Source organism: Rhinichthys klamathensis, unplaced genomic scaffold (assembly GCF_029890125.1).
Source record: "Rhinichthys klamathensis goyatoka isolate OS25496 unplaced genomic scaffold, OSU_Roscu_1.1 h1tg000407l_1, whole genome shotgun sequence".
Lineage (NCBI taxonomy): Eukaryota > Metazoa > Chordata > Actinopteri > Cypriniformes > Leuciscidae > Rhinichthys > Rhinichthys klamathensis.
In genome coordinates, this window is record NW_026606908.1 from 1,002,642 (window position 1) to 1,028,081 (window position 25,440).

At 37.7% G+C, this 25,440-nt stretch overlaps 1 protein-coding gene across 2 annotated transcripts; it reads left to right on the top strand.

Moving 5' to 3' along the window:
* The first annotated feature begins 942 nt into the window (after positions 1-942).
* On the top strand, positions 943-25,440 carry pip5k1ab (phosphatidylinositol-4-phosphate 5-kinase, type I, alpha, b). 2 transcript variants are annotated; one of them, XM_056234870.1, is made up of 17 exons: positions 951-1,090; positions 4,600-4,641; positions 13,103-13,137; positions 14,654-14,734; positions 15,555-15,685; positions 15,972-16,089; positions 18,073-18,225; positions 18,365-18,664; positions 19,297-19,520; positions 20,262-20,345; positions 20,433-20,481; positions 20,585-20,666; positions 23,198-23,359; positions 23,588-23,726; positions 23,915-23,977; positions 24,539-24,626; positions 24,706-25,440. In XM_056234870.1, the coding sequence occupies exons 1-17, from the start codon at positions 1,045-1,047 to the stop codon at positions 24,706-24,708; spliced, it is 1,800 nt and encodes a 599-aa protein (XP_056090845.1). In that variant the 5' UTR covers positions 951-1,044; the 3' UTR covers positions 24,709-25,440. The 2 variants fall into 2 exon arrangements, with proteins under 2 accessions (XP_056090846.1, XP_056090845.1); XM_056234871.1 differs by lacking the exon at positions 4,600-4,641 and having other exon boundaries at positions 943-1,090.

Below are 25,440 nucleotides of genomic sequence, written 5' to 3' on the forward strand. Positions count from 1 at the left end.
TTTTTGTTTATTTCTTTTAATAGAAATACTGTGATATTGTGAAAGTGGATCAGTTTAATACAGAGTGCACACATTTCAATATAACTTGAGTTGAACCAAACCTGTTCCATTTTTTTGTTTATTTCTTTTAATATGCATATTCTATTTCTAATCCAGTTTTCTTGCAGAAAGTTTTGATTATTGAGAGAAATTTTTCAGCCGTTATCATAAAAGAAGAACTGCTTGGATAGTATAACATTTTGAAACAGTTTCCTCTCTGTTCCCAATAATATTAAAAATTGTATGTAGCCTACTATACAAACAAAATGTCTGTTGTTATTTTTTCAATCTTCTGCAGGCAACATAATTTAGCCTATGTTTCCAGCATGAACACAGGCAAAAAACAAACACTATATGGTTCATATCTTTGTTTGTTTATAGGCCTGTGTGTGCATTATACATTTTGTATTTTTTGGGAGGGTAATATACACTGACGTACAGAGACACATTCAGGCAAGGGTCAACAATGCCTAGCTAATGAAGGTAAACTTTAACTGAACGGCATTCTTAACTTTTAAGCATGCTAGTTGGCACAAAAGGTTCAGTAGGCCTATCTGATACATTTTAACATGTGTTTTTATATTTTTTTCACATTTAAACTATTATTTATTTCCCAATGTGAAATGACTTTTAAAATGTCCTGTATGCTTTGCCTGTCCTAGATGTTATCCACTTTCTGATCGGTTTTGTTATTTTTAGCACTGTACATAAAGGCTTGACTCGTTTGTTTCACAAACTAATGGGACGTTGACACGGCAAGACTGTCGTCGGCAGTATTTACAACTGTGGATATTAGCCTAAATTCTATTATTTGGATTATGTAATATAGTGTAACCTAAGTATATAATTTATGTATAGGTAGTGGTCCGAATCTCTGTTAGTAGTAGTCTCAAGTTAGGTCAGTGACAGTAAAGGGTGCCAGAGAGAGTCAGTCAGTCCGGGCGGAACCGGACACTAGTCTGTCTGATTCCGGTCATGGAGCGGGTCCAGTAAACCCGAATCAAAATGGCGTCCGCCGGTCCACCCGACACGGGCTTATCTGCCCCTCCAGGTAAATTAAATCATTATGTTTTTATACTTATTTTGGCATGTGCGTTTAGTGTTTATGCTGTCTGTTGCCATGGATCAACTATTGTTTACCAGCACTGGATATATTATCTGTGTTTACTGGCTTCAATCAAGCCTTTTGTTCAACAACAACAAAATAAATGTAATCTATTACAGTCGCTAGTGAGTAGTTCTAATATATCAGCAATTTATCAGATTTGTGTATGTGGGATTTATTGAGTTTAGTTGATCTATGATCTGAAGGTTTTCCTGAAATAATCCAGATCGATGATGTGGATCTATGGCTAACATGCTATGCTAACTATAGCCCTGTTATAACAAACATATAACAAAGCTAATATTAAAATAAATAACCTACATGAATGAATGCAGTTCAGTTACGATGATCTTTTTGGTTATTGTTCTATTACATTGGGTTGTTTTGGATTTTTTGCTAATGAACGAGCCACCCCCTATGAATTTCTCTCTATAACGTTAAATGTTGTCGAGCGTTATCAACAAAACACACATTTCTTACTTTATTTCCTTTTTATTTTGAGAGAGAGAGTGAGAGAAAATGATTTATTTCGTTTAAAAAAAGAGATGTTAGAGTTTGGTCAAATATGCACATTGCCTAAAGATATTAAGTTTTTAAGCAGGCTACTTCCAGTTGGTAACATTCAGTTTTTCGTAGTGTATTGGGTATTGTAGCCTAAATCATGATAAATGACATTTAGGATACATTTTCTCCAATAAGACATCATGACACAACGACTTGTTAATATTTAAAACTAGCTCAATGCTATTATGTTAAAAACGGTCAGGTTTAAGTTTACGTCGTTTGCTTGTTCCTTCCACTGGCACACCCATACTTACTAAATCATATATATATATATATATATATATATATATATATATATATATATATATATATATATATATATATATATATATATAAACAAGTAAAATAGTTTTCTCATTTAAAGTCATAATATGTGGTGCGCTTAATAAGCCAAATTAAATTTAGACGAACAGGTTTTTTTTAACAGTGGTGTTGAGGAGCATTTTATCAGGAGCCAGACCAAGAGTTAAGGAGTGTGTTTAAAGGTGTTTAATTTAACTTTGTCCTTCATGAATGTTTGCAGGAATTTAGACTTTTGTTGGAGTTTACACTTATTTTGTCTCTCAGTGCGGATTAAACCATGGCAAACATGAAATCCTATCCTAATATTTATTTCACTGACTGTGTATGAGAATGCTATAATCAACTATAAGTTTAACAAAATTGTCATAATCCATTCTTCACATTGACACTAATTAGCTCATTGGTTACTGGGATGTAATGGCATTAACAGTACATGTCCTGTGAGTGTTTATTCTCTTTAACTCCCTGTCTGTCTTCATTGACTTCTGAGTAAAAATAGCATCCCATGGGAAATGAAGTGGAGATTGACCCCAGTAGTCTGAGATACTGAAGTTGATCAGGTGTTCATTACTTGGGTGGTTTTGTCTGTTAGCTCACAACATAGGCTAATGGCATTTTGTGTGGGTAACCCACATTAGGACATAGTTAGCACTCTGAAAGAAGTATTTTTAGTGCTCTCAGACACACGCACACAGTCTTGATGGTTGCAGAGGCTGCTCTCTTGCTCTAATTATAAATGTGAAAATGGGACAGAAACCAGCTCACTCGCCCAGATAAAATGGGACAGACTGCTGAAAATCTAAACCTCAAGTCTTATCTCACACAGGACATCCTGCCACAATTCATGACCTCAAATGCGTGATTGTTTCTGTGTGCATGAGGTAAAATATTTGTTCCCTACCACTCTTAAAAGAGAGTGTGTGTCTTAAGCTTGGACTAAATATAGGCTAGCTCAATAGACGAGCCATGTGTTCTCTTAGTGGTCATTTCACTTGCTCTGCAGTTTAAGGATGTGGTGCAAACAAAACTGGAATTTGTTAAGACAAATATTTTAGTGATAAATTATACATTTGTAATATGTTTTAATCATTGGTTATGGTGTAGTGTCTGTTTGCTGTTGGTCTTTCTTTTTTTTTTCTTTTTTTTGGTCTCTCTGCCCATTCATCTATCCATCCATCCAAACAAACAAATATCCATCCAAACAAACAAATATCCATCCATCCAAACAAACCAACACCCATCCATCCAAAGCAACAAATCATATACAAACCAACACCCTCCCATCCAAACAAATACATACCTGTCCATCCAAACCAACAACAAACACACCCATCCTAACAAGCAACAAACACCCACCTGTCCCAACAACAAATAGCCACACATTCAACCAAACCAACACCCGCCCAAACAAACAAACACCCACCCACCCATCCAAACAAATACCCGTCCATCCAAACAGACAAACAAACCCACCCATCCAAACAAGCAACAAACACCCACCCGTCCAAAGTCCAAACAGACAAACAAACAAATACCCTCACATTCAAACAAACCAACACCCACCCACCCAAACAAATACCCGTTGATCCATCCAAACAAACAACAAAACTCACCCATCTAAACAGACAAACAAACTAACACCCACCCATCCAAACAAACAAGAAACTCAACCATCCATTCAAACAAACAAACCAACACCAACCTGTCTAAACGGATAAACAAACACATCCAAACAAACAATCACACTTCCAAACAAACACAGACGCAGTTTCTTGACCACTCTGAGAGATCATTTTAGGACACACTGGTTTAAAGGTCGGGTAAACTATATTTGAAAAACCCTGTTTGGAAGTTAGTCGGACCGACACACGAACAAACAACAACAAACGTGTGTAGCCAATCAGCATTGGGGGTCTATGGCGGTGGAGGAGAGAGAATGAGCAAGAGGGAGATTTGAAGAAAGACTGCAGAAATAGAGATGAGAGACAATAAAAAAGAGAAAAGCTCATAAGAATATCACTGGAAAATGAAGGGTTATGTTCAGGAAAGAGCTTTAGGACCCGCGTTAATATTATAAAAGCTTTCCAGCGCTGGAGAGAGCTAAGCGGGAAGGCCTGAAAACAGACACGAAGATTGCTTTGATTCGCTCCACACGTGAGTAACACTGCCATTGTTTGTCTGGAGCTGCTGTGCTGTTGGCAACTAACAACATACTCTTGTTTTACTATTGTGTACTGTATGTAAATTTTTTTGTGCTTCCTTGTCATTCATTCATCATCTGCGCTTTATTTTTCGTGAAGCATTATTTTGTTGCGCTTCTGCTATGATGTGCGTAACGAAGGCAGTGAAGAATGCAGAATTTAGCGTCATTGTTAGTGCACTCGCCTCGCATGCCGGCAATCGGGGTTCGAGACCGACTCGGAGCAGGGCTGTTAGGATTGAGGATTGGTGAGTTTTGGAGGCGGAGCAATGAAGAGAGGGGTGTCTTTGTTTGGGTTGATTTCAAATATCAACAATGTCCAACAGCGTTTTTTTAATATCGCTTACCCCACCTTTAAGTGCTGACAATTTTGTTTTACCCTTTACAGATCTGAGGACTCCATTTTGGAGGCTGTTGGCCTCTCGGAGAGGTAGTATGCATGGCTCAGATGTGCTGTGTGATTTAGAGACTCTGAATGCCAATTAACTAAAATGGCTTGTCTCTTGCATGGTCTCGTTTGCAGTGGTGATTTGAGCTTGATGACTGGGGGATGGGTGGAATGAAATGAAAGTGGAAGCTGTAACTGACTCATCTGTTTGTGCAATTATGGGAGATGGAAAAAGGAATTGATTTTTCAGACTGATGATGAAAGGGTCCAGAAATCTGTGGGAACAAGTAGATATACATCACAGTTCCTGGAAATTGTGCCATTGGGTCAAGCTTTACATTTTGTTCATACTAGTGTTTGTGCGTATAGGCCTGCGTTTTGGTGAGATGGGCAGTTGAATGCTGTCTCTTTTCATCATCACACATATTGTTCAAACTCCATTGTTCAAAATTGTTGGTTGTTCTCAGACTTGTGTGACTACACAAGTCATTTCACATATATCTGCTGGGCATTGAAATATCCGTTATCTGTTCTCACTTAAAATAGCCGTTGCTATTAGTTACTGCAAGAATTTTCAGTAGTTGTCTGGGGAATCGTGTGAGAATGGTTGAGTTACTTTCCATGAGTTCTTTATGCAGTTACGTAGACTTGGTTGTCAGCCATGCCAAATTATGTGTCATTTGCACCAAAGAGATCGATATCACAATGTTTTTTCTTCCATGATGGAAAGGATTGTGGGTAGTCAAGAGGTAAAGTACATGTGCTTTAAGAGTTTTACTGATATTTTAAAACAATTATAACTTTTTTTCATGGTGAAACCTGTTTTTTTTATCTTAATTTTAATAATAGGTCAATGAAACCGCTAACTTTTTGTCCTACCTATTAATTTAAGATGTTAATTTGGGTAAAATAAAAAATATCAGGGTGAACTATCTTGATATCATAATAAAAAATCCTTAAAAAATAAATAAAAGTAACAAATAACTTTTGGGTTATTTGGTGCAACCAACATGCAGAGAAAAACAAAACAAAACAGGAAATGGTATCATAGAGAGGACCTACAGACCCTCATTACCACTCTTTTCTCAGACCTCACCTCATTATAAAATATATGATAATTTGACCTGTTTATGAAAAGGCAAGGTTAATTCAAGGTAATGTGGTGCAACTCCCTGTAAAGTAATCATATTTATGGGGTCCGATTTAGTGGTCGACTGATGTTGTTTTTTTGATGGCCAAGCCGGGTGGCCGATATATATTTATAGATTATATTTAATTCATATTTTATAAATTAGAAGTAAATAACTTGAAAATGAATTAAAAATAAATAAATCTCTAAATTAGAGACTTACTTTAGATGGCAACTTCTTGATATTGTAATGCTATTACAGTATTTTTCACAAATAAAGAAATTGTTGGAAAAAATATGTATAAAAAGCAAGTAAACAATGTAACCAGCAGGGCAGTTACTAGGCTAGTCTGTTAAGTTAGTGCGGACTGGGAATCATATTTTTAAAAATAAAGACAAGGTAACACTAATTTTACTTGCAGCAGAGTGAAAATGACATGAATATGACATAGTGGGCAACTGAATAAAGCGCAGCATAGTTTGAGCGTTCTCAGTGCCGTCAAAATAAAAGTCTTCTTTTCCAACACATCGGCCAAACGGGGGAAAAAGAGGCAAATATCGGCCGATAGGCTATATCGGCCTTGGTGACATATATCGGTCAACCACTAGGGTCAGAATTACTAACAGCTTGCGCCAGCGCAAACCTACTTTTAGTGTTAAAAAACTACTGTCAGGATTTGCTAACAACACACAGTGAAAATTAGCGCTAAAAAGGCGTCAACAAGGTTATTTTTGCGTCTGACCTTAATGCATACGCATTTGTAGGAGTTTCCCTTTCAGACGCAAAATTTATGGGGGGTGAGTGTTAAAATGAATCATGCAAGGTGATTTACTAAGGTTAGCTCTTGTCAATTTACTGGTATTTGCGCCATTATAACGGCCCAAAAAAGAATGTCATAAACCAGACGCTAATTTGCTCTGCTCTTGGTAGATTGCGTTGGTCATTATGGAAATGATCCGGCTGCGTCTGTGTTCTTTAATTTTCAGTAGATCACACGCTAGGCTTGGGCGGTAATACGGTAATATCGTATACCGCGGGATCTAAAAATAGCAACGGTATCAGTTTCAATATCGTCATACCGTCATAAAAAAATCCAATGCACTTATATAGGAGAAAAGGATTAAATATTAAATATAATTTATTTAATGGCTAAAAATGCTTATGTGTGGTTGTCATCACGTGACAGTGTGGAGGAAAAAGAGTGGGGGAGAGAGGGGGAAAGATGGCAAGTTGCGCAACGAGTGACCTGGTCTCGAAGAAGAACACGACTTCTGCAGTTTGGCAGGGATGGGCATTTCAAGCAAAAATAATATTTGAAGATCGCCTGGTATTATTTAATTATTATTCGAAAATAGCACCCCTCCACCATATGCACGCACACATGTAGGCTACACAGCTATACAGCGGAGCGGTGTGACACTTAAATAGGCTATAAGTAAAAAAAAAAAAAAGAAACTCATTTCTTTTCATATTTATGTTTAATAATATAATGTTGTTATTTTTTTTTTTTTTCATCTATGTTGATTATATGAAAAGGAAACTGCATGAGATGAATAAGATAGGATCATAAGATGCCCAATATCGGAAAACATTTGGAATGGGTCAGACATGATTTTTGACCACTTATTACGTTTTGTTTTGTAGAAAGCCTTTCTTTAAAGTGAATTTCGTTTCGCATAAATTGTATCCTCATTTTAATCAATGTTTCATCAACGAATTGCCTGGATTAATAAATAAGAAGGATATATATTAGACAATATAAGCCGGCGCGTGAACTGGAGCGCGTCTCCTAAAATAAACGAAACTCAGCCTATAAGATAGATGCCTTAAATATCTGAGAAGTGTATATATATATAGAAAGCTTGAAATGTCTACTTTAAACAAAACAATTAAAAACTAAAAGAAATGGCCTGCTCTCTGTAGGCTAATTCATATGAAGTGTGCATTTCTCTCTATGCGCGTTCACTACTGCGAAGATGCGAGTCTGCATCGTAAACTTTATCTGTGCAGCCACTGACATAGAAAGTTTTTTATTAATAAACAATTCAAATGTTTCATGCATAATAATTACTTTTGCCGGTTCTTTGTGGCAAGCTTTATGTGTGCTTTGAGATGCAGAATAGGCAATATATTACGAAAACGCTCATTATGGTTTAGCATTCTCTCCTATATATATTTAAGTAATTTAATCAAAAAATATGTGATTAGACTAATGGCTTAAATCAACTACTACTAGTCAACTAGAAAAAAAAATTTGTTTAAGTCATGCACGGGCAGCCCTACTTCACATGTTTTCTAACCAGCATGTCACTGCGGGCATTCTGAGCGCGCGACGCTGAGTGGACTGAGCACGCGGCGCGTGATCTTCAGAAATGCGCTCTCTGCTCTGGAGGAAATATTACCACTCCGCTCACATGCTCTGGTGTGAGACAATGTGCATCTTCTCCTGTTGTCTGAGAGTTGATTGACAGCTTTTAGATGCATTATTGGCATCGCCACCCTCTGGTTGAACGTGTCACCACCGCATCAGAACGGAAAACATGGGGATTTTTTATAGACAATAATCCCACAACCTATTCCATATTCTATAATAAAATCAAATAATTGAATATTCGAAAATTGTGACTCATCCCTGCACAAACCAACAGTTTGGTGATGCCTTCTGAGCCTTATGTCATAATTTTTAATTAGTCACGCGGTAATACCGTATACCGCGGTAAAATAGGGAGGAGGTTTGACGGTATCAAAATTTGGATACCGCCCAAGCCTATCACACGCAGATCTTTCCACTCCTAAAGGGGCTGTTTTGGAATTGCAATCTCATGCTAATTTGCCTATTTAGTATATCTGGACCATGACATTTTATTTTCTACTGAAAATATTACAAAGGTTTTTCAAAACCACATGAAACCAACATAAATAACATCTGTCTCTTTATCATTGCTCCATGTATACTGAATGATATATCAGATCTGGTGTGTGCTCACAGAGAAAACTGTTACTATTTCTGTAGATTGGATTCTAATCTTGATTGTGTGTAATAATATCAAGCTCTTGGCAGGATTGAAGTTGCTAGGCTATTGCATCTCATTCTGTTTGTTTTGACTACGAGCAGACAAGCTTTGTTGTATAACTTCTGTCTCGCCTGAAGACATGCGATCATCCTGAATCAATGCAAACAAGCTAGACCCATCACATAGCATGCTTTGCTGTTATAAAAATATCCATTCGAAGCCTCAGAGTATTTTAGATCCTGTGTTGTTTATTGAGTGAACATCCGCTAAGCATCTGCTGTGACAGTCTGCTGAATGTCTGGCACCCCTGGTGTCATGACAGATTTTGCCCCCCGTGACATTGCCAGGTGGAGGATAGTTGAAAGAACTTAAGTTTGTTTTTCGGGTGGATTAGAGATGACAAACAAATTTTGTAATTGAGATGTTTTCTATACTAAGGGATATACAAAATTACATACACCCCTATCCAAATGTTTGGGGTTGGTAAGATTTTTAAATGCTTTTGCAAAGAAGCCTCTTATGCTCACCAAGGCTGCGTTTATAATATTGTGAAATATTTAGGATAGGGCTGTCAAGATTCTTCGATTAAATTTGAGTACTCTATGTATAAAATCCTCTATTGCAATTGACCTGTGTCGATTTAACCAGCAAAATACCGGAAGTGGTGCCTTCAAAGAACGAGAATCCATGGACCACATTATTAGACCATTTTGCACGATATATTAAAACCATTTAAAAATTATATACTATAGCATAGTGCTATTTTGAAATCATAAAGTCTGCGATTCAATTAAATAAATATGCACTGGGGGTTTCAGAGTAAAGCACGGCGCTTTAATTATTTACATGTGCAGGCTACATGTTACTCAGAGCTGCTCCGTTCACAGTAAATGCTCTTCACATGAACTCAGTCTCTCCATGCGATGTTTACTTGGGTTTCCATTTCCAATAAAGTGCATTTAGGAACGCATATAAAGTCTTTAATAGCGAATTGCTGTTATTTACATGCGCGGAGTGCGTCTCTGCAGCTCGGTTAACAAACTCCATCAATTGTGCACAATTTCACCAGATTTGTAACGTAAATCATAAACCTACGCCAACATCAATGTTTCTAAATATGTGAATTGTTGTTCATCGCAATTTCAAAATAAAAGTTTAAACCTTTGCTGTAGCATAAACAATCATAAACAAGTGGTCAAATATGAAAGATTAAGTGGATATTTTAATTAATGTTATTTGGCCAATATTAAACAAGGATTTGATCATGCTGTAAAGTGTAACAACAACCACCACCACGTTGGCTCCCTATTGCAGGCATTTGTTATATGTAATGTACATATAAGTTGGTTATGGTTATATTATGTATATGACATTATGTATTCTAACAGTGTTTATTACAACCATGTGATTACTTGCTTGTGATACTTTATTTCAACCAATTATTATTGCCTCAGTGTTATTATACATGTATTTTAAAGGGGACTTATTATGCAAAATTCACCTTTACATGGTGTTTGAACATAAATGTGTGTCGGCAGTGTGTGTGCATGCATGGTAAAAATCCACAGACTCCTCTTTTTGAATCCCCATAAATCAAGCAGTGTCTCAGAACAAGCCGTTTACATTGAACAGGCCCCGCCCACGACTGCTGATGGACTCCGCTCTATTAGCATAAACCCGTCTGATAAAACCTGAGTGAGCTGTACACAGTCTGCCATGTTTATCTCCTCGCCAAAGCATTTAACACCAGAATTCAAGAAAGAAATGTATTCTTATTAAAGCTGCTAGTTATTCAATCAAGAGCAGTGAGTGATTTTCTGATTTTCTTTTGTTGTTTGATTCATATTAACAGCATATATAGCAGTACTGTATATTACGCAGCTTTCACTTTAATACAAATATATAATATAGGCTACACATGCAATTTCTTTACTTGCGGTTTATGTTCACAGACATAACTGACTGTTTATGTGAACTTTGTGTGTTTTTGATGTAGTCTTGTGTGTATTTGACAGTTTAAGCGCAATAACCCGTGAAAGAGAACTTAGTTTAATACTCACGTGACGCTCCGTCTAACATCCGGCTCTCTCTGTGCGCATGCTTCGGATGTGTGCGCTCAGAAAACCATATATCAGAAGTTAAAGTCCCTGTAAAGTCAAAATTAAGTATGTGTTCTGAGGTTGTCACACCACAGAAAAATGTGTTATTAGCCACCCAGCCAAATTTGAATGATAAAAAAAGCCGGCAAGTACATAAAATAAGCTATCAAAATCTTGAAAAAATGAGCAGTATTCTCTGCTCTCAAACGCTGGGGGCGTGTCCGCTCGCTGCGCTGAAACCACGCCCACTCGCGGGAAAGCAGCCGACGCTGATATTAGCTGATACTGCTTTCGGGACGGGGAGATGAAGGCCGAGGCGGGAGATAGTCGGTTCGGCCCCATTCACCAGTAACAGCGGATTATCAGTGAATCCCAGTTGTCTCAGACGAAAGTTTATAAAACTATCCCGTGTAAAATGATCACTACAGAGGCGGGTGTTGGCGGTGATCCTCAGCTCTCCATCAAGGTTGGCTCTTCACAAAATTAATCCACCTTGATGTGTGGATGTGATGTGATCGTTTTTAGGAAATTTAAATAAAGACTCCGATCTGTTTTGTACATGATCGCATCCAGGTAGTAGCCTATGCATTTCCGTGTCGAAGGCATAGCTAGCTAGAAAACTGTAGGCTGTAGTAACTAATAGTACTGACAGTAACTCGCGATTGAGCAGTGAACTGATGCGAATGTGCTCTATTGTTAGGGGAGGGGCCAGCCTCAGTGGCCTCAGTGCGTCATCAAGTAGGGGCGTGTCCAGGAGCTCAGGGGCTCCAGTGCGTCATCAAGCCCCGTTTTAGCCCCCGCCCAAAAAATCCGGAAAATAGCAATGGTGAAAAACTGTTTAACGGTCTAACTCCACAATTCAGTACTTCACAGTTCACAGTCTTTGTAATATGTTTTAGCAATACATTTCTAACATTTATAATGGGTTTAGATTTTTTTTTTAGAATTGCCTTTACAGGGACTTTAAGACTGATATGGCTTAAACTTTCATGATGAAGAACTACAACGTCACGTGAGCGTGACCTCGATAGAGATGATAATCAAAACCAAACACGTTTTAGTTTTTGGCAGAGTATAGAAGGCAGGAGCTGTACAGGCTCCGCCCTCTTCTGGAAAGCAAGGTGGGGAGCAGCAGCTCATTTGCATTTAAAGAAACAGCGTGTTTTTTTCTGCCATTTACAACATGGTATAATACATGATCTCTGGTAGCCTGACTTCGTCATACTCATATTCTAGTCAGAATGTGAGTCTGATACTGCTCCATAGGGCTTTGATTATGAGGCGTGTCTTAACCGAACCAGGAAAAAAAAAAATCTGCACTCAATTGGATAGACTTACAACCAATCAGAGCAACGCAGTAAGTGTTTTTTTTATGAGCTACGCAAATTGTCAACAGAACTCAAAAGAACTACACCCACGCTGGAAGAAGTAGTAAAATGATGAGTGTTGCTTCTTTTACTTGGTCCTCCATGAGTGCGACCAAAGGAGAAACCACAACGACCACTGGGTTTTCATTGCGTCCCATCTTCTTAGCGACCATCGGAGCCAGCTGATAAAATAAACTTTTGCTGAATCCCGTAGTAAGGACGGCAAACACATCTTTCCGATCGACAAATGCCTTGATTGCAGTTCTCTGTTCGTCTTTTAAAATGAATGCGCTGTCGATTTCTTTTACAACAGACGCGAAAGCGGAATCTACCTTTCAGTTCTCCTGCTGCAGTCATCTTTGAGGGAAACCAGTTCAACCCAAGCGCTCTTTGATAACGTGATGATTACGTAACTGCAGATCATCTGTCCATCATCGTATAAAGCCCGCCCTGGCAATTTGATTGGCCTGACTAATTCTGAACCGATCATAATTACTCCTCAATAGATCGAGTCCAGACCGAACTTCCCGACCAAAAAATGTTGTGGGCGGGGTTCGGCCTGGCATCCAGGCTAGATCTCTGGGGTATTTTGAGCTGAAACTTCAGACACATTCTGGGGACACCTGAGACTTATATTACATCTTGTAAAAAGGGGCATAGTAGGTCCCCTTTAAGTCATTTTAAAAGCTATTTTTCACTTGGGTCTATTTTTATTACCACAAAACAATTGATTACTCGATTACCAAAATAATTGTTAGTGACACAGCCCTGATTTAGTTTTAGTTCATAGGAGAGAAACCACAGGAAGTGGTGTGAAGTTAATATTGTTTTGTTTTTTTTCGTCGCTCTAACACATATTAATGTTCTTGTCATGCTTCTTTCTCTCTTTAAAGGGTCCAGCGGAGTTCGAAAGATGACTATTACGGAGGTAAGCTTGTTCTCATGTTGATGACTGTGTAGTTTCGTTTATCATTTCATCACTCAAATTTTGCATCAGTCAAATCATGTTCCTGTTTAATGAGAATTTACATTCTTTCTAGATTGACTGACATTTCATCTCTTTGTCAGAATAATTTAACTAGAAGTGGAACACATACTCAAATGCATACACCATAAGGGCAAGGATCATACCTTAAGTTGACAAGTCTTCCCAGTGCGTAGTGGGATATGTAATGTTTGATCATTATAAAGGTTCCATTCCTGAAAGCTGATTGGTCAGTACAAAATGCAGAATATAATGGAGGTCATGCTATAAGGTGTTTTCCAACAAAACAAACAAATAAATAAATTGGCCAGTAGTAAAAAATAAAATTCATGTATTAAATAAAAACGTTGGGATAATTAACATTTAATGTTTGCTAGCTGGTTCCTTATTCCTGGTTCATGAGAGTCACAGTTTTGGAGCACAGTTGGAGTTAAACTGTAAATGTGTAACTTCAGCTAGGCCTACGTTTGTGATACGAACAGCCAGTTAGTAAAAATACAGATTTAATTATCACAAATTCTCAAATTTCATCATTTTCTCTTTAGAAGGTTAAGTTATCATTTTTTTCTGAGAACAGTTTTTAGTTTGTTTCTAGTCAGATATAAATGAAAGTCGAGACACATCGATCGACCGGCCAGGGCCCATTTTCCACATGATTGGCTCGGACCGGTGACCGACCGGCCTGTCAGTCTCACATCTTTCTGATTCCTGGCCGGTCAATATACAGAGCTACTGCAACAAACGGAAGTTTAAAGACAATATTGTAAAGATGGCTGCGCGCTTGTTTCTCTGGTCTATAGCAGCAAAAAGGAGCTCAAGGTCGTGCTGTATGGTAAATATGGGTTTAACTTTGCCCTTTAGTCATGACTGTATTCACAATATAGCACAGCTTCTTGATTTATCGCTAAATAGATGTCAGATCCTGCCTCGCTGGTTTTTGTACTCAGTGCATCATGCAAACATTTTCACCTTCCCTTGTTTTCTCAGTTTCTCTTCAGTCAGCCATGTACTTGTAAAATCTCAGATCAGTATCCACAGTTTCATCCAAGTCTGAGTGTTTTTTAGTTTTTTTTTTAGTTGCTGGACATTGGTAGAGGAATGTGAACACATGAGCCCTGTAGCCTGAAGTAAGGTTGACTTACTGTTACTGTGTGTTGATCAAACAGTCATGTGAGAAGGATCTTGAACAGGACAAATATTGACACAGTTGGATCCACACACACACACTGCTCCCATTGTCAATTGAAGATTCACATGTATCATGACAGTGAGAGGATGAACAGACTGACAGGAATTTGCGTGTCTGTGTTTGACTCGAAGAAACACCTGACAGACAGGAAGTCAAACTTGGACAGATTTGAGGGCTCTTGAATCCCATCTATTGACATGAAACCAGTTGACTTTTTCAGTTCCACTTTTATCTCGGTCACTCTTTTGTGTCTCTGTCTCTCCAACCTAGGGGCCAGGATCATCTCAGAGTATGAAGAAGACCATTGGTCACCGAGGAGTTGACCCCACAGGAGAAACGACTTACAAAAAGGTCAGCTGGCAGCCAAATGTGTCACCTGATAACAGAAGAAGGGCAAGAGAGAGAAACTGGGCTAGAAAAGAGGAACAGACCAAAGGGAGGAGTTGGAAATGAAAGAGAGGTTATCATGAGAGACATGCTGAAATTATGATGATGTAAAATGAAGCAGAATTGTGAATATCACAGTGAATTTAATATGGTTTTATTTGTCTATTAAGACTCCTAAAAAGTGTTTTATTAAACTAGTTTCAAGATCCTTCCTTATACTGGTCAAAATTGTCAATCACTACAAAAGTCTCATTCAGTGATAGATTTGCATCATCCTTCAATGTTCTCCGCATGTTTTTTTTTCTTTCTTTAATTTTAAATATTTATTTTATTTGATCTTATTAGGAAATGAATAGTAAAATCAGTGTTCCCCCCAAAGATGATATAGATGAAGGGAACAAGGTTTATTAGACACTTGACTTGTAAAATTACAGATTTCAACAGGATTTAATTTTGTTTAGTTGAAATGATAATTATATAAGCAAATACATCAATTTATAAATGCATATTGTGAGTTGTCAAGAGTGGAAAAATATCAACAAACTTCTTTTTTTAACTGCATCTCCCACTTCTAATAATGACACATTCCAGCATTTGTTTCACTGGAAATGACTGTTTTTTTTATTTTTTTTTATAAATGCATTATGTTCCCACGCCACCCACGTAACAGCTCATTTATAGGTTATTTAAAATAACCATTGTGATATTTATCTAGTGTTTTCTTTCTGTTTGCACTTCTTTCTCACGCATTCTTCTCACACACGCTCTCATTCTCTGTCTGTAGACGACCTCCTCCGCCCTCAAAGGTGCCATCCAGCTGGGTATCGCACACACGGTGGGCAGCCTCAGTCAGAAAGCTGAGAGAGATGTTCTCATGCAGGACTTTTATGTAGTAGAGAGCATCTTCTTCCCCAGGTGTGTGTACAAAAAGACCACCACTTGTATGTTAAATCATGCACTTTAGGTTTTTAAATATCTATGGCTATTTAAATAGATTTAAATCGGTGTTGTGGGTGCTGACTGTTGTTAAGTTTGTGTGTCTAGAAAACTAAGTGAAATGCCATTGTAGAGTCTTTGGGCATCATATGCTTGTTCAAACCTCTGAATCGAACAGTGGGCAGCTCGCCAGGTTATATGTGTAATCAAACAGAAACTCCATAACCCTGTCTCTGCTTTGCTCTCCGTGTCTTCTCTCCTACAGTGAAGGAAGTAATTTGACTCCAGCACATCACCACGGTGACTTCAGGTTTAAGACTTACGCCCCAATCGCCTTCCGTTATTTCAGAGAACTCTTCGGCATTCGACCTGATGACTATCTGGTAAGCTGAACCTATATATATATTTAAAATAAATTATAAATCATATTTATTTTATTATTTATTGTTTACATTAATATTAAAGGTGCAGTAAGAGGTTCTTGAGAAACGCTGCTGATATTTGAAATCACCAAAACAAATGTGCACCTTCCGTATCACGCCCCTATCTTGGTAGCTCCGCCCCCAAATTCATGAACACGCCATGCAACACAGACACCTCCCCCCTCATGAGCTGATTGGCTACAAGTGTGTTGTAGTGCTCTGTCCGATCCACTTTCAACATTGTTTATCAGAAATCTCTTACTGCACCTTTAATTATTAAGGATGAACTCTTCACCTACACACACACACACACACACACACTACCGGTCAGAAGTTTAGACTCAATAAGATTTTTTTTTTTTTAAAGAAATTAAAAGGTTAGTACACCCAAAAATGAAATTTCTGTGATTAATTACTCATGTTGTTCCAAAACCGTTCCAGACCTTCGTTCATCTTCTGAACACAAGCTCCCGGATTTCATCAAAAATATCTTAATTTGTGTTCCAAAAATGAACGAAGGTCTTACAGGTAATTAATGACAGAATGTTCATTTTTGGGTGAACTAACCCTTTAATACTTTAAGGTTATACTAATTCAGCAAGGAAACAATAAATAGATCAGTAAAGACATTTATTATGGCACATAATATTTCTCTATTTCAAAGAAATGCTGTTCTACAAGGAATTAAGCAGCAAAATTGTATTGAACATTGATAATAATAATAAATGTTTCTTGAGCACTAAATCAGCATATTAGAATGATTTCTGACACTAAACACTGCGGTAATGATGCTGAAAATTCAGCTTTGCCATCACAGAATAAACTACTACATTTTAAATTGTAATAAATAGAAAACCGTTATTAAAATAGAAAACAGTAATACTATTTCGTAATATTACTGTTTTACTGTATTTTTGATCAAATAAATGCAGCCTTCGTGAGCTTAAGAGACTTCTTTTTAAAAAACATTAAAAAAAATCTTACCCTCCCCAAATTTTTGAACAGTATATGTATATTTACACATTTATATAACAGTCATTCAGTCTCATTCATGAAACACGAGCAGAACGAATTTTTGTGTAAATCGTGTGTTAAGTGGTTCTGGTGTAAAATTTCGGATTCATTAAAATGTTCCTATTTTCCAAATGTTAGTTGGTACACAAGAAATCTACACCTACTCCCAGCCACGCGTAAATAGTGCGCTTAACACCCGAACGTTTTGCTCATTAATAAGGCTGCATTTTAATTCACCTTAATCGGGTACATATTTGCACAGCATTTTGAAAAAATAATATATATAGTAATTACATACGGTTTTTATTATTATGAGAGCCAGTAATAGCATCTGCGATGGTGGTCCTTCTCCAGTTTGAATACTATTTTTCCGAAGTGAACTAATTTGTTTTTTGCTCTCAAGCTTAATGTCGAACCATTTTCTTCTCACTTCTGGGAATGTTCGATTAACAGATGAAACTCCATTAACTGCATCTAATATGCTGCCAAGCTTCCTTTTTTTTTAGGACCCGATACGCCACTATGTACGCTTGAAAATAAAATGTGGTGTTTTGAATGAACTTCTGATAATAAAACTTCAATTTCTGCATCTGAGAATTTTTTTTTTCATTCGCATTCATGTCATAATATGATGCCCATATATAGTTGTCAGTCGGATTTAATGGGCGGGATTTATGGTAATTGAGAATGAACATGCACGCGCATCCCATTTACGACTGATTGGAATTCATTAACACACACACACACATTTCACTATCACATCTGACGTTTACGAAGTATTTGTGAATCAGGAGAAGAGTTTTCGGGAAGGTCTCTTTACGCGCAAATCACTTGCATATTTACTCGTTTATTTACGAATGTTTCATGAATGAGACCCATTGTCCTTAGGAACATCCCTGATGTGTTTTTGTGATTTGTTTCTGTCTCCAGTATTCTCTATGTAATGATCCTTTGATCGAACTGTCCAACCCTGGAGCGAGTGGATCCATATTTTATGTGACAAGCGATGATGAGTTCATTATTAAAACAGTGCAGCACAAGGAAGCAGAGTTTCTGCAGAAACTACTGCCCGGGTACTTCATGGTGAGCATTACACACATGTGTTCCTGTACTTCAGATACACAGTACATGGTACAAGTCAAATTGTAGCATTCATCTATGTCCAAATTGTGATATTACAGCATTTTTCACAACTTTCTATTCTCCGCTCCTCCTCCTTCAGAATCTGAATCAGAACAAGAGAACGCTGCTCCCGAAGTTTTATGGCTTGTATTGCGTGCAGGCGGGTGGAAAGAACATCCGTATCGTCGTAATGAATAACCTGTTGCCCCGCAGTGTGCCTATGCACCACAAATATGACCTGAAGGGCTCCACGTACAAGCGCCGTGCCTCCCCTAAAGAGAGAGAGAAAAGAGTCCCTACTTACAAAGACCTGGATTTCATCCAGGAGATGCCTGAGGGCATCCAACTAGAACCGGACAACTACAGCGCCCTCTGCAAAACCATCCAGCGGGACTGCCTGGTGAGCATAGTTTAAACATTGAATCCAGGATTATGAAGATGTTGATAATGAGTATTTATTATAATGAGTAAGGTGCCAATTCATGTGTGAAAATGACTCTTCATGCTCCCTCCCAACCATTCTTTCACAATTTGAGCCTAATGAATCTTGACATTGTCTTCCTGGAATATGGCCACGATGTGTATTCCTACATGCTTGTTTAAGAAATGAAAAGCTACACACTCCATCAGTTAGTGCTAGAAGAACTGTTGCCAAACATATAACATGCTAGAAACAAAATAATCACTGCAATAATGATCCAATCATAGACTCTTAAGCATTTGCCTATTTAAATCCAAACAGCGAAATTTTTTTTGGCTGGGCTGCTGTGTATATTGTTGCATATATATGAAAATGATTTTGCACTGTATTTTTTTTCATGCATTAAACATTTTGAGTCTCTTTGGCTACAATAGTTTGGTTGAAAAGATACTTTCTGTGTCAAAAAAATCAATGAAAAAAGAAAAAAGTGAAGAAAAAAAAAGAAAAAAATGATTCACCATTTTGGTGCAAATAAGTAAATATCCAGATATACATATTGAATATTGTCAAAAACAAGATTTGTTTAGTTAATCTATCTCTGTATTTGACAGCTGCTACAGAGCTTTAAGATCATGGACTACAGTCTGTTGGTGGGGATCCACAACACGGATCAGGCATGTCGTGAGCGAGCGGGGGCAGTAGAGGGCGGGGGGTCCGAGGGGGCCGTGACACCAGACCACAGGAGGCCGCAGACTCAGAAAGCTCTGTACAGCACCGCGATGGAGTCCATACAGGGAGAGGCCAAAGGGAAAGGAACCCTGGAAACAGAGGACCAGTTAGTCACCATCTTATTATTCTACTCGCTTATGTTCTCCGTTTGATTTTCTTCCCATCTATGCAGTTAATTCACCCATCCACCCATTCTATGTGCTTTTTCTAAGTCTTTTTCCTATGTCTTCTGTCCTCTTCAACTTTTCTAATTGTTCCATCTTTCTCCCACACTATTATCCCTTTCTTCATTTGACTTAAAGGAGTAGTTCAGTTTAAAATGAAAATTAGCCCATGATTTACTCACCATCAAGCCATCCTAGGTGTATGTGACTTTCTTCTTTCAGACGAATACAATCGGAGTTATATTAATAAACACCCTGATGCTTACGAGCTTTATAATGGCAACAAGAAACCACCATGTGCTCCACACACCTTCTTTACATTTTCTCCCATTTTTCTTTTCAAGACAAGTCATGATCAAAATTAACGCTAGAGATTGTTTTTGTTTTCTAGCCAGCATTTCTATCCCGCATGTAAATGCTGCTCACAGTCTCCGAACGTGTCACGGATTGATGTAAAACTCCAGAAGACTCTTCTTGAATGTGTCTGTTTTTAATGTGTCTTGACTGCCATACAATGACAGTCTGACATTAATGAAAGCTCAGATCCTACAGTGTGACATGGCTAACTGCGGGGATCATGTTCTTACAGTCTGACAAGCAACATTTGTAAAGGACTATTATAAATTTAAAAAATGAAATTATGAATGTCATTTAATGCATGCAATTTCCTGTTTTGTCCGTAGATGGGGAGGAATCCCAGCACGCAGCAGTAAAGGAGACAGAATACTGGTTTATATTGGGATCATCGACATATTACAGTCATACAGGTGACTAGTCACAGAAAAAGAGTTGTGTGTGCATGTTTACATGTTTGTGACCATCATTAATATCTCTCCTTTTGTTTCTTCGGTCAGATTTATTAAAAAAATAGAGCATTCCTGGAAGGCCTTGGTTCACGATGGGGTAAGTCATCTGTTCCTTATGGTTCCTAACCGTATGGTTATTTTGCACTTAGTTGTTTGCAACCATTGTGAGATAAATAGCACTCTAAACATTCACGTTGTAGGACACGGTCTCTGTACATCGGCCCGGATTCTACGCCGAGCGATTCCAGCGTTTCATGTGCAGCACAGTTTTTAAGAAAACACGTAAGTAAAAAAAAAAAACATCTACTTTTCCAGCGAGTCTTTAAAGGGTTAGTTCACCCAAAATTTTTAATTCATTTATCATTTACTCACCGTCATGTTGTTCCAATCCATAAGACATTCATTCATTTTCAAAACACTGGGGTATTTTTTTTATGAAACCTGAAAGATTTCTGTCCCTCCATTGAATGTCCATAAATGCATTGTAAAAGTAATCCATATGAACCGAGCAGTTTAGTCTTGTGAAGAGACACGGTAGAATTATTTACGTGAAAAATTTATCAAACCACATTCAAACAGCAAATCAAAAGCCTAAACTTAAATATTCATCATATAAAGTGTCAGCAGACTTGGATTAAAACTCTCAATCCAAATGGATTATCTTTACAATATCTTTATAACTTTTTGAAGCTTGAAAGTTTTGGCGTGATAGACTATATTTCAATGGAGGGACAGAAATCTTTCAGGTTTCATTAAAAATATCTTGGGGACAGAAATCTATCAGGTTTTGTGTTTCAAAGATGAATAAAAGTCTTATGGTTTTGAAATGACGTGAGGGTGAGTAAATTATGATAATTTTAATTTTTGATGATAATTAACTTTAAACGTGAAGTGTTTATGATAAGTAGATTTTTAATGTTAAAATTCATTCTCTTTACCAAGTTTATTGTTCATTTACTACTATAAGTATGCCATTCATGGGGTTTCTCCCCTATAAGTGTAAACATTGAAGCTCCCAGGCACCATCTAAACATTGAGAGTAGTTCACTCAGATCTGTCAATCACTTTCCACCTCGACCAATAGCGTAAGTTTGGGGGCGTGGCTACTGTAGCAGGCGAAGCCAGAGGGTGTTTAGCTGGTGTGAGACCATGGCTGACATGTTACATGGGAAAAGACATTCAGTTTTGGTTACAAAAGTCCCAAGCCAAAATTCACTGCATTTAGACCTTTCAAAGATGAAATCAGTCATGAACGCATCAAAGTGAATGGGGCATTGTGATGCAACACTCTACTTTGGACTCATCAATACCATACACATACAGCATCATTATGCACCCATTCAGAAAGACAAATGTACCAGTTTATAATGTTTACTTTGTGTCCAGAAAGGTTCAAACAGTTGTGGCACATCATGTCAAAAAAAATGCTGTCAATCACTCCAGGCAGAGTGTTAAGGCCCGTTCACACCAAGCACGATAACGATAAAGATATAATTCTAAAAATCGTTCTCCATATTAAAGAATAACAGAGTTCACACCACAACTATAACGATAAAGATATGAGGAACGATATCTTTGGGATCACTTTCAGAACGATTTATTTCCAGCTGTCGAACGATAAAACACTGACAGCCAATCAGAATCCATTCTAATTTAAAGGTCTCGCGCATTTAAAATGGCAGATGACATTGCAGAGAAGTTAATTGTCGAGGTACACAAAAATCCTTTTTTCTTATTATTTTGCTAAAATTACTAACATTTTGCACATTCTGAAAGGTGTATGTAAACTATATGAACTTCATAGCCTACTTCTGCTTTTAATATAAGGCTGCTATTATTATTATTATTATTAATACTATTATTATCATCCTTTAAACTACTATGTGCAAATAGCATTACTGTAATAGCACACATGTTGCTCCTTTGTCTCATCTTTCTTTCTTTTTTTTGTAGCCTAACTTATAAAATGTATCCAAAAGTTTGTTAGCATTTCCTAATTAGTCAGTGGCTGTATACTACAGAGCAGGCTATATACCTAAGAAGACATACTGCCAAACGGTCTCTGGCGCTGATCGGATTTCTGAAATTTGTTTGGCTCTTGCTGATGTCCTCTTTCACGATGTCCAGGATGTCTTGAAACTGTTGTTGATTCATTCGAAAATATGAATAAAATTTGTCTTCAAAAGACGACAACTCTCTAATCAGAGTGACGGATTCTCCCAACTCCTCTCGTCTTTTAAGGATATCGTGTACCCAAAAGCGCCTGTTTTTCTTTTGATATTTTTTTGTAACGTAAAGCAGCAGCAGGTCATCCATTTTCGCTACTTTGAAACCGGAGCGCGGGCGCGCGCGGGCTTAGAATAAAAAGACCGTTATCGGTCGTTGGTGTGGACGCATATATAGTTATCTTTATCGTTATCGTGCTTGGTGTGAACGGGCCTTTAGTCTACTTAATTGCTTCTGATTATGTGTCATTTCTATGTGTCATTGATTCATGACACATAGCAACACAGCTAAAAGTATTCCTAAAATGTTGGAGCCTTTATTGAAAGCAGACTACTTTTACCTGTAAAGATTTGGCTTCACAAGCACATGTAAAGCTGTATTTGTGATGTTTGAGTTGGGGAGGCTTGACATGTGAAGGGGCGTTTGCAAGGTTGTTTGAAGATATGTATTATTTTTGAAGTTCCGCTATGTGCCACTAGTGTTGCAAAAACTACATGCTTCACCTTTAAGTTACATCTTTATTTTGGTCGTTGAACTTTTAGTGTTTTTGTGATGCAATCATCCTGTGCCTCTCTCTCGGTTCCCAGTAAAATCTTCCCCCTCAAAGAAGAGTCGAAGTGGCTGTTCGAGTGTTGTGAGACGGCTTCCTATGGGAAGCTCTGCTCCCGCCCCTGGCGGACAGACCGTTGCTGACGCCAGACTCGTGTACCGTTCTCACCTTAACCAGTCCGATACAGAAGGAGAGAGCGGTGAGTGCCATGTCTGTTACAGAATTGACTACTTTCTTTAAACAAAAGTTGGGATACGGCAGTGAATCATCATAGCCATTGAATGCAAAGCAGTAGGCGTGTCACTGTGCATTGTTTTAAAATATTTTTGTGCATGCTTTTCAGCCGAGTCAGATTTAGTGAGAATAGGCCTTCAATAGTCTTTGGAACATAAATCAAATCATAACTCCCTGTGATTGTCATTCTCAGGCATGCAGTCGGGCAGACCGGACCTGCTCCAACAAACCGATCCCTTGGCAGGAAGCTCTAGTGCGTTTGCAGCATCAAATATGTCCAACTCCTCACAAGGCAGCACAGGAATGGCATCATCATCATCACCTCCTCAAAGGTACCTCCACACTACCTCTCTTTACCTTTTTTTCAGTTCTAATCTGTCTCTCTTTTTTTATTTTTGTGTAGTTTCTTGCAGTCTTTTTTTGTCTGTTATATTTCTTCTTCATCATCATCATATCTTTCATTTAAATCTCTCTGGCACATTTTACCTTCGTTTGTATAACTATGGCTGCTCACTTACAGGTCAGTAGGGGTGGAGGTGCACAAATCTGCAGTCACTGAGCCTGACAACAGCGCCCCCCACAGGTAAAACCAAACGCACACACACATTTCTCATCTCATCACCTCTAACGCTTGAACATTGGGGAAGACCAATTTTTTAGAGGGGTTTTATTTATAGGAATTAAAAAATTAAAAGGGATTTAAGTGATAAAAGAAAATAAGTTATACGTCTAATTCTAGTTTTAAATGAACACATTTAAACTACCGGTATTTGCAAAAAAATATATTTTTTTAAATATGTACACATTCACTCTGAATTGTTGATTTGATTTGTCGAAATTTGAGTAAAAATTCAGCCTTACCATTACAGGAATAAATCACATTTTAAAATATATTGAAATAGAAAACAGTTATTTTAAATTGTAATAATATTTCACACTGTTTTTCTACTGTATTTTTGATCAAATAAATGCAGCCTTTGTGAGCTTAAGAGACTTATTTTAAAAACATTCAAAAGTCTTACCAACCTCAAACTTTGTGAATGTGTTTCGAACAATAGGGTGGTATATAATGACAAAATTCTAGTATTTGTATAATAAATGTATAAAGAGAGACCAATCCTTCATCTTTCGCTCTCTTCTTTAGCTCTGGAGCCGAATGCTTAGATGAGCAGTTAAGCAACGAAGATGCCATTTCGCTCAAAGACATCATCCCAGAGACTGACATTTGTTTTGTAAGTTGTATATAAACTCCAAATAATTTCATTGAGCCAGAAATATGATTTTATTAAAGACCATATTGCTTGTTTCCAGTAAGAGCAGAGCGATGACTGAAGACACAGGAGCAGAGCATTTAAGCGAGAGATGGACACACAGAAACTCAAGAGAGACGAAGGGCTATGCTATGAGCACTGCTATGATGGCAGTTTTCTCTCAGTGGGAGCTTGGGAAAGAACTCAACATCCTCGGCACAATGAAGTGTGTTTTAAAAGTGAGTGAGAAACAGGGAATGAAGAAAAGCCATTGAGCGAGGAGCTTTGATGGCTTTTTCTCTTTCTCTTGCACAGGGAAATGCTGCTAAAACCAGTTTTAACCACAAACTTTACACAAAGTTATTGGAAAAGGGATGTTACGATCTCAGTCACATTCTTTACTGCCTCTCTCTCTTAAACTTTTAAAACAGGGCAAGCAGGATGCACAAACCAATTTTAGTTCTCTTTGCCTGGCTAGTGCTGGGAGAAAAAAACGTGTTACACAGTTGGCACCACTTTATATTATCCTATGTTGCATAAATCTTTATTTATATAGGTCTGTAAACCTTTTTGATTCTCTCTGAACTGGTGTGACTTGGAGTAACGGCTGCTAGCGCTCCAGTGTGTTTATCTCAGAAGGCGTTCTGTTGGAGATAAGCAGGCAACTTCTATTTCTCAGTGGCGTTCTGTGAATACATTATGAAGGTTCATTTTTATGACTATTCTTTTTGAGTAAACCTGATGAGAGCATCGTTTTTCTAGCTCTTTCTGTGTCGAGACAGCATGTGCCCTTAGA

Excerpts from the sequence above, each read along its gene's own strand:
- pip5k1ab (XM_056234870.1), top strand. The coding sequence starts at position 1,045 with ATGGCGTCCGCCGGTCCACCCGACACGGGCTTATCTGCCCCTCCAG. Across the intron at positions 18,665-19,296 it reads CCATCCAGCGGGACTGCCTG|CTGCTACAGAGCTTTAAGAT; the intron begins GTGAGCATAGTT and ends TGTATTTGACAG. Across the intron at positions 23,727-23,914 it reads TCATCATCACCTCCTCAAAG|GTCAGTAGGGGTGGAGGTGC; the intron begins GTACCTCCACAC and ends GCTCACTTACAG.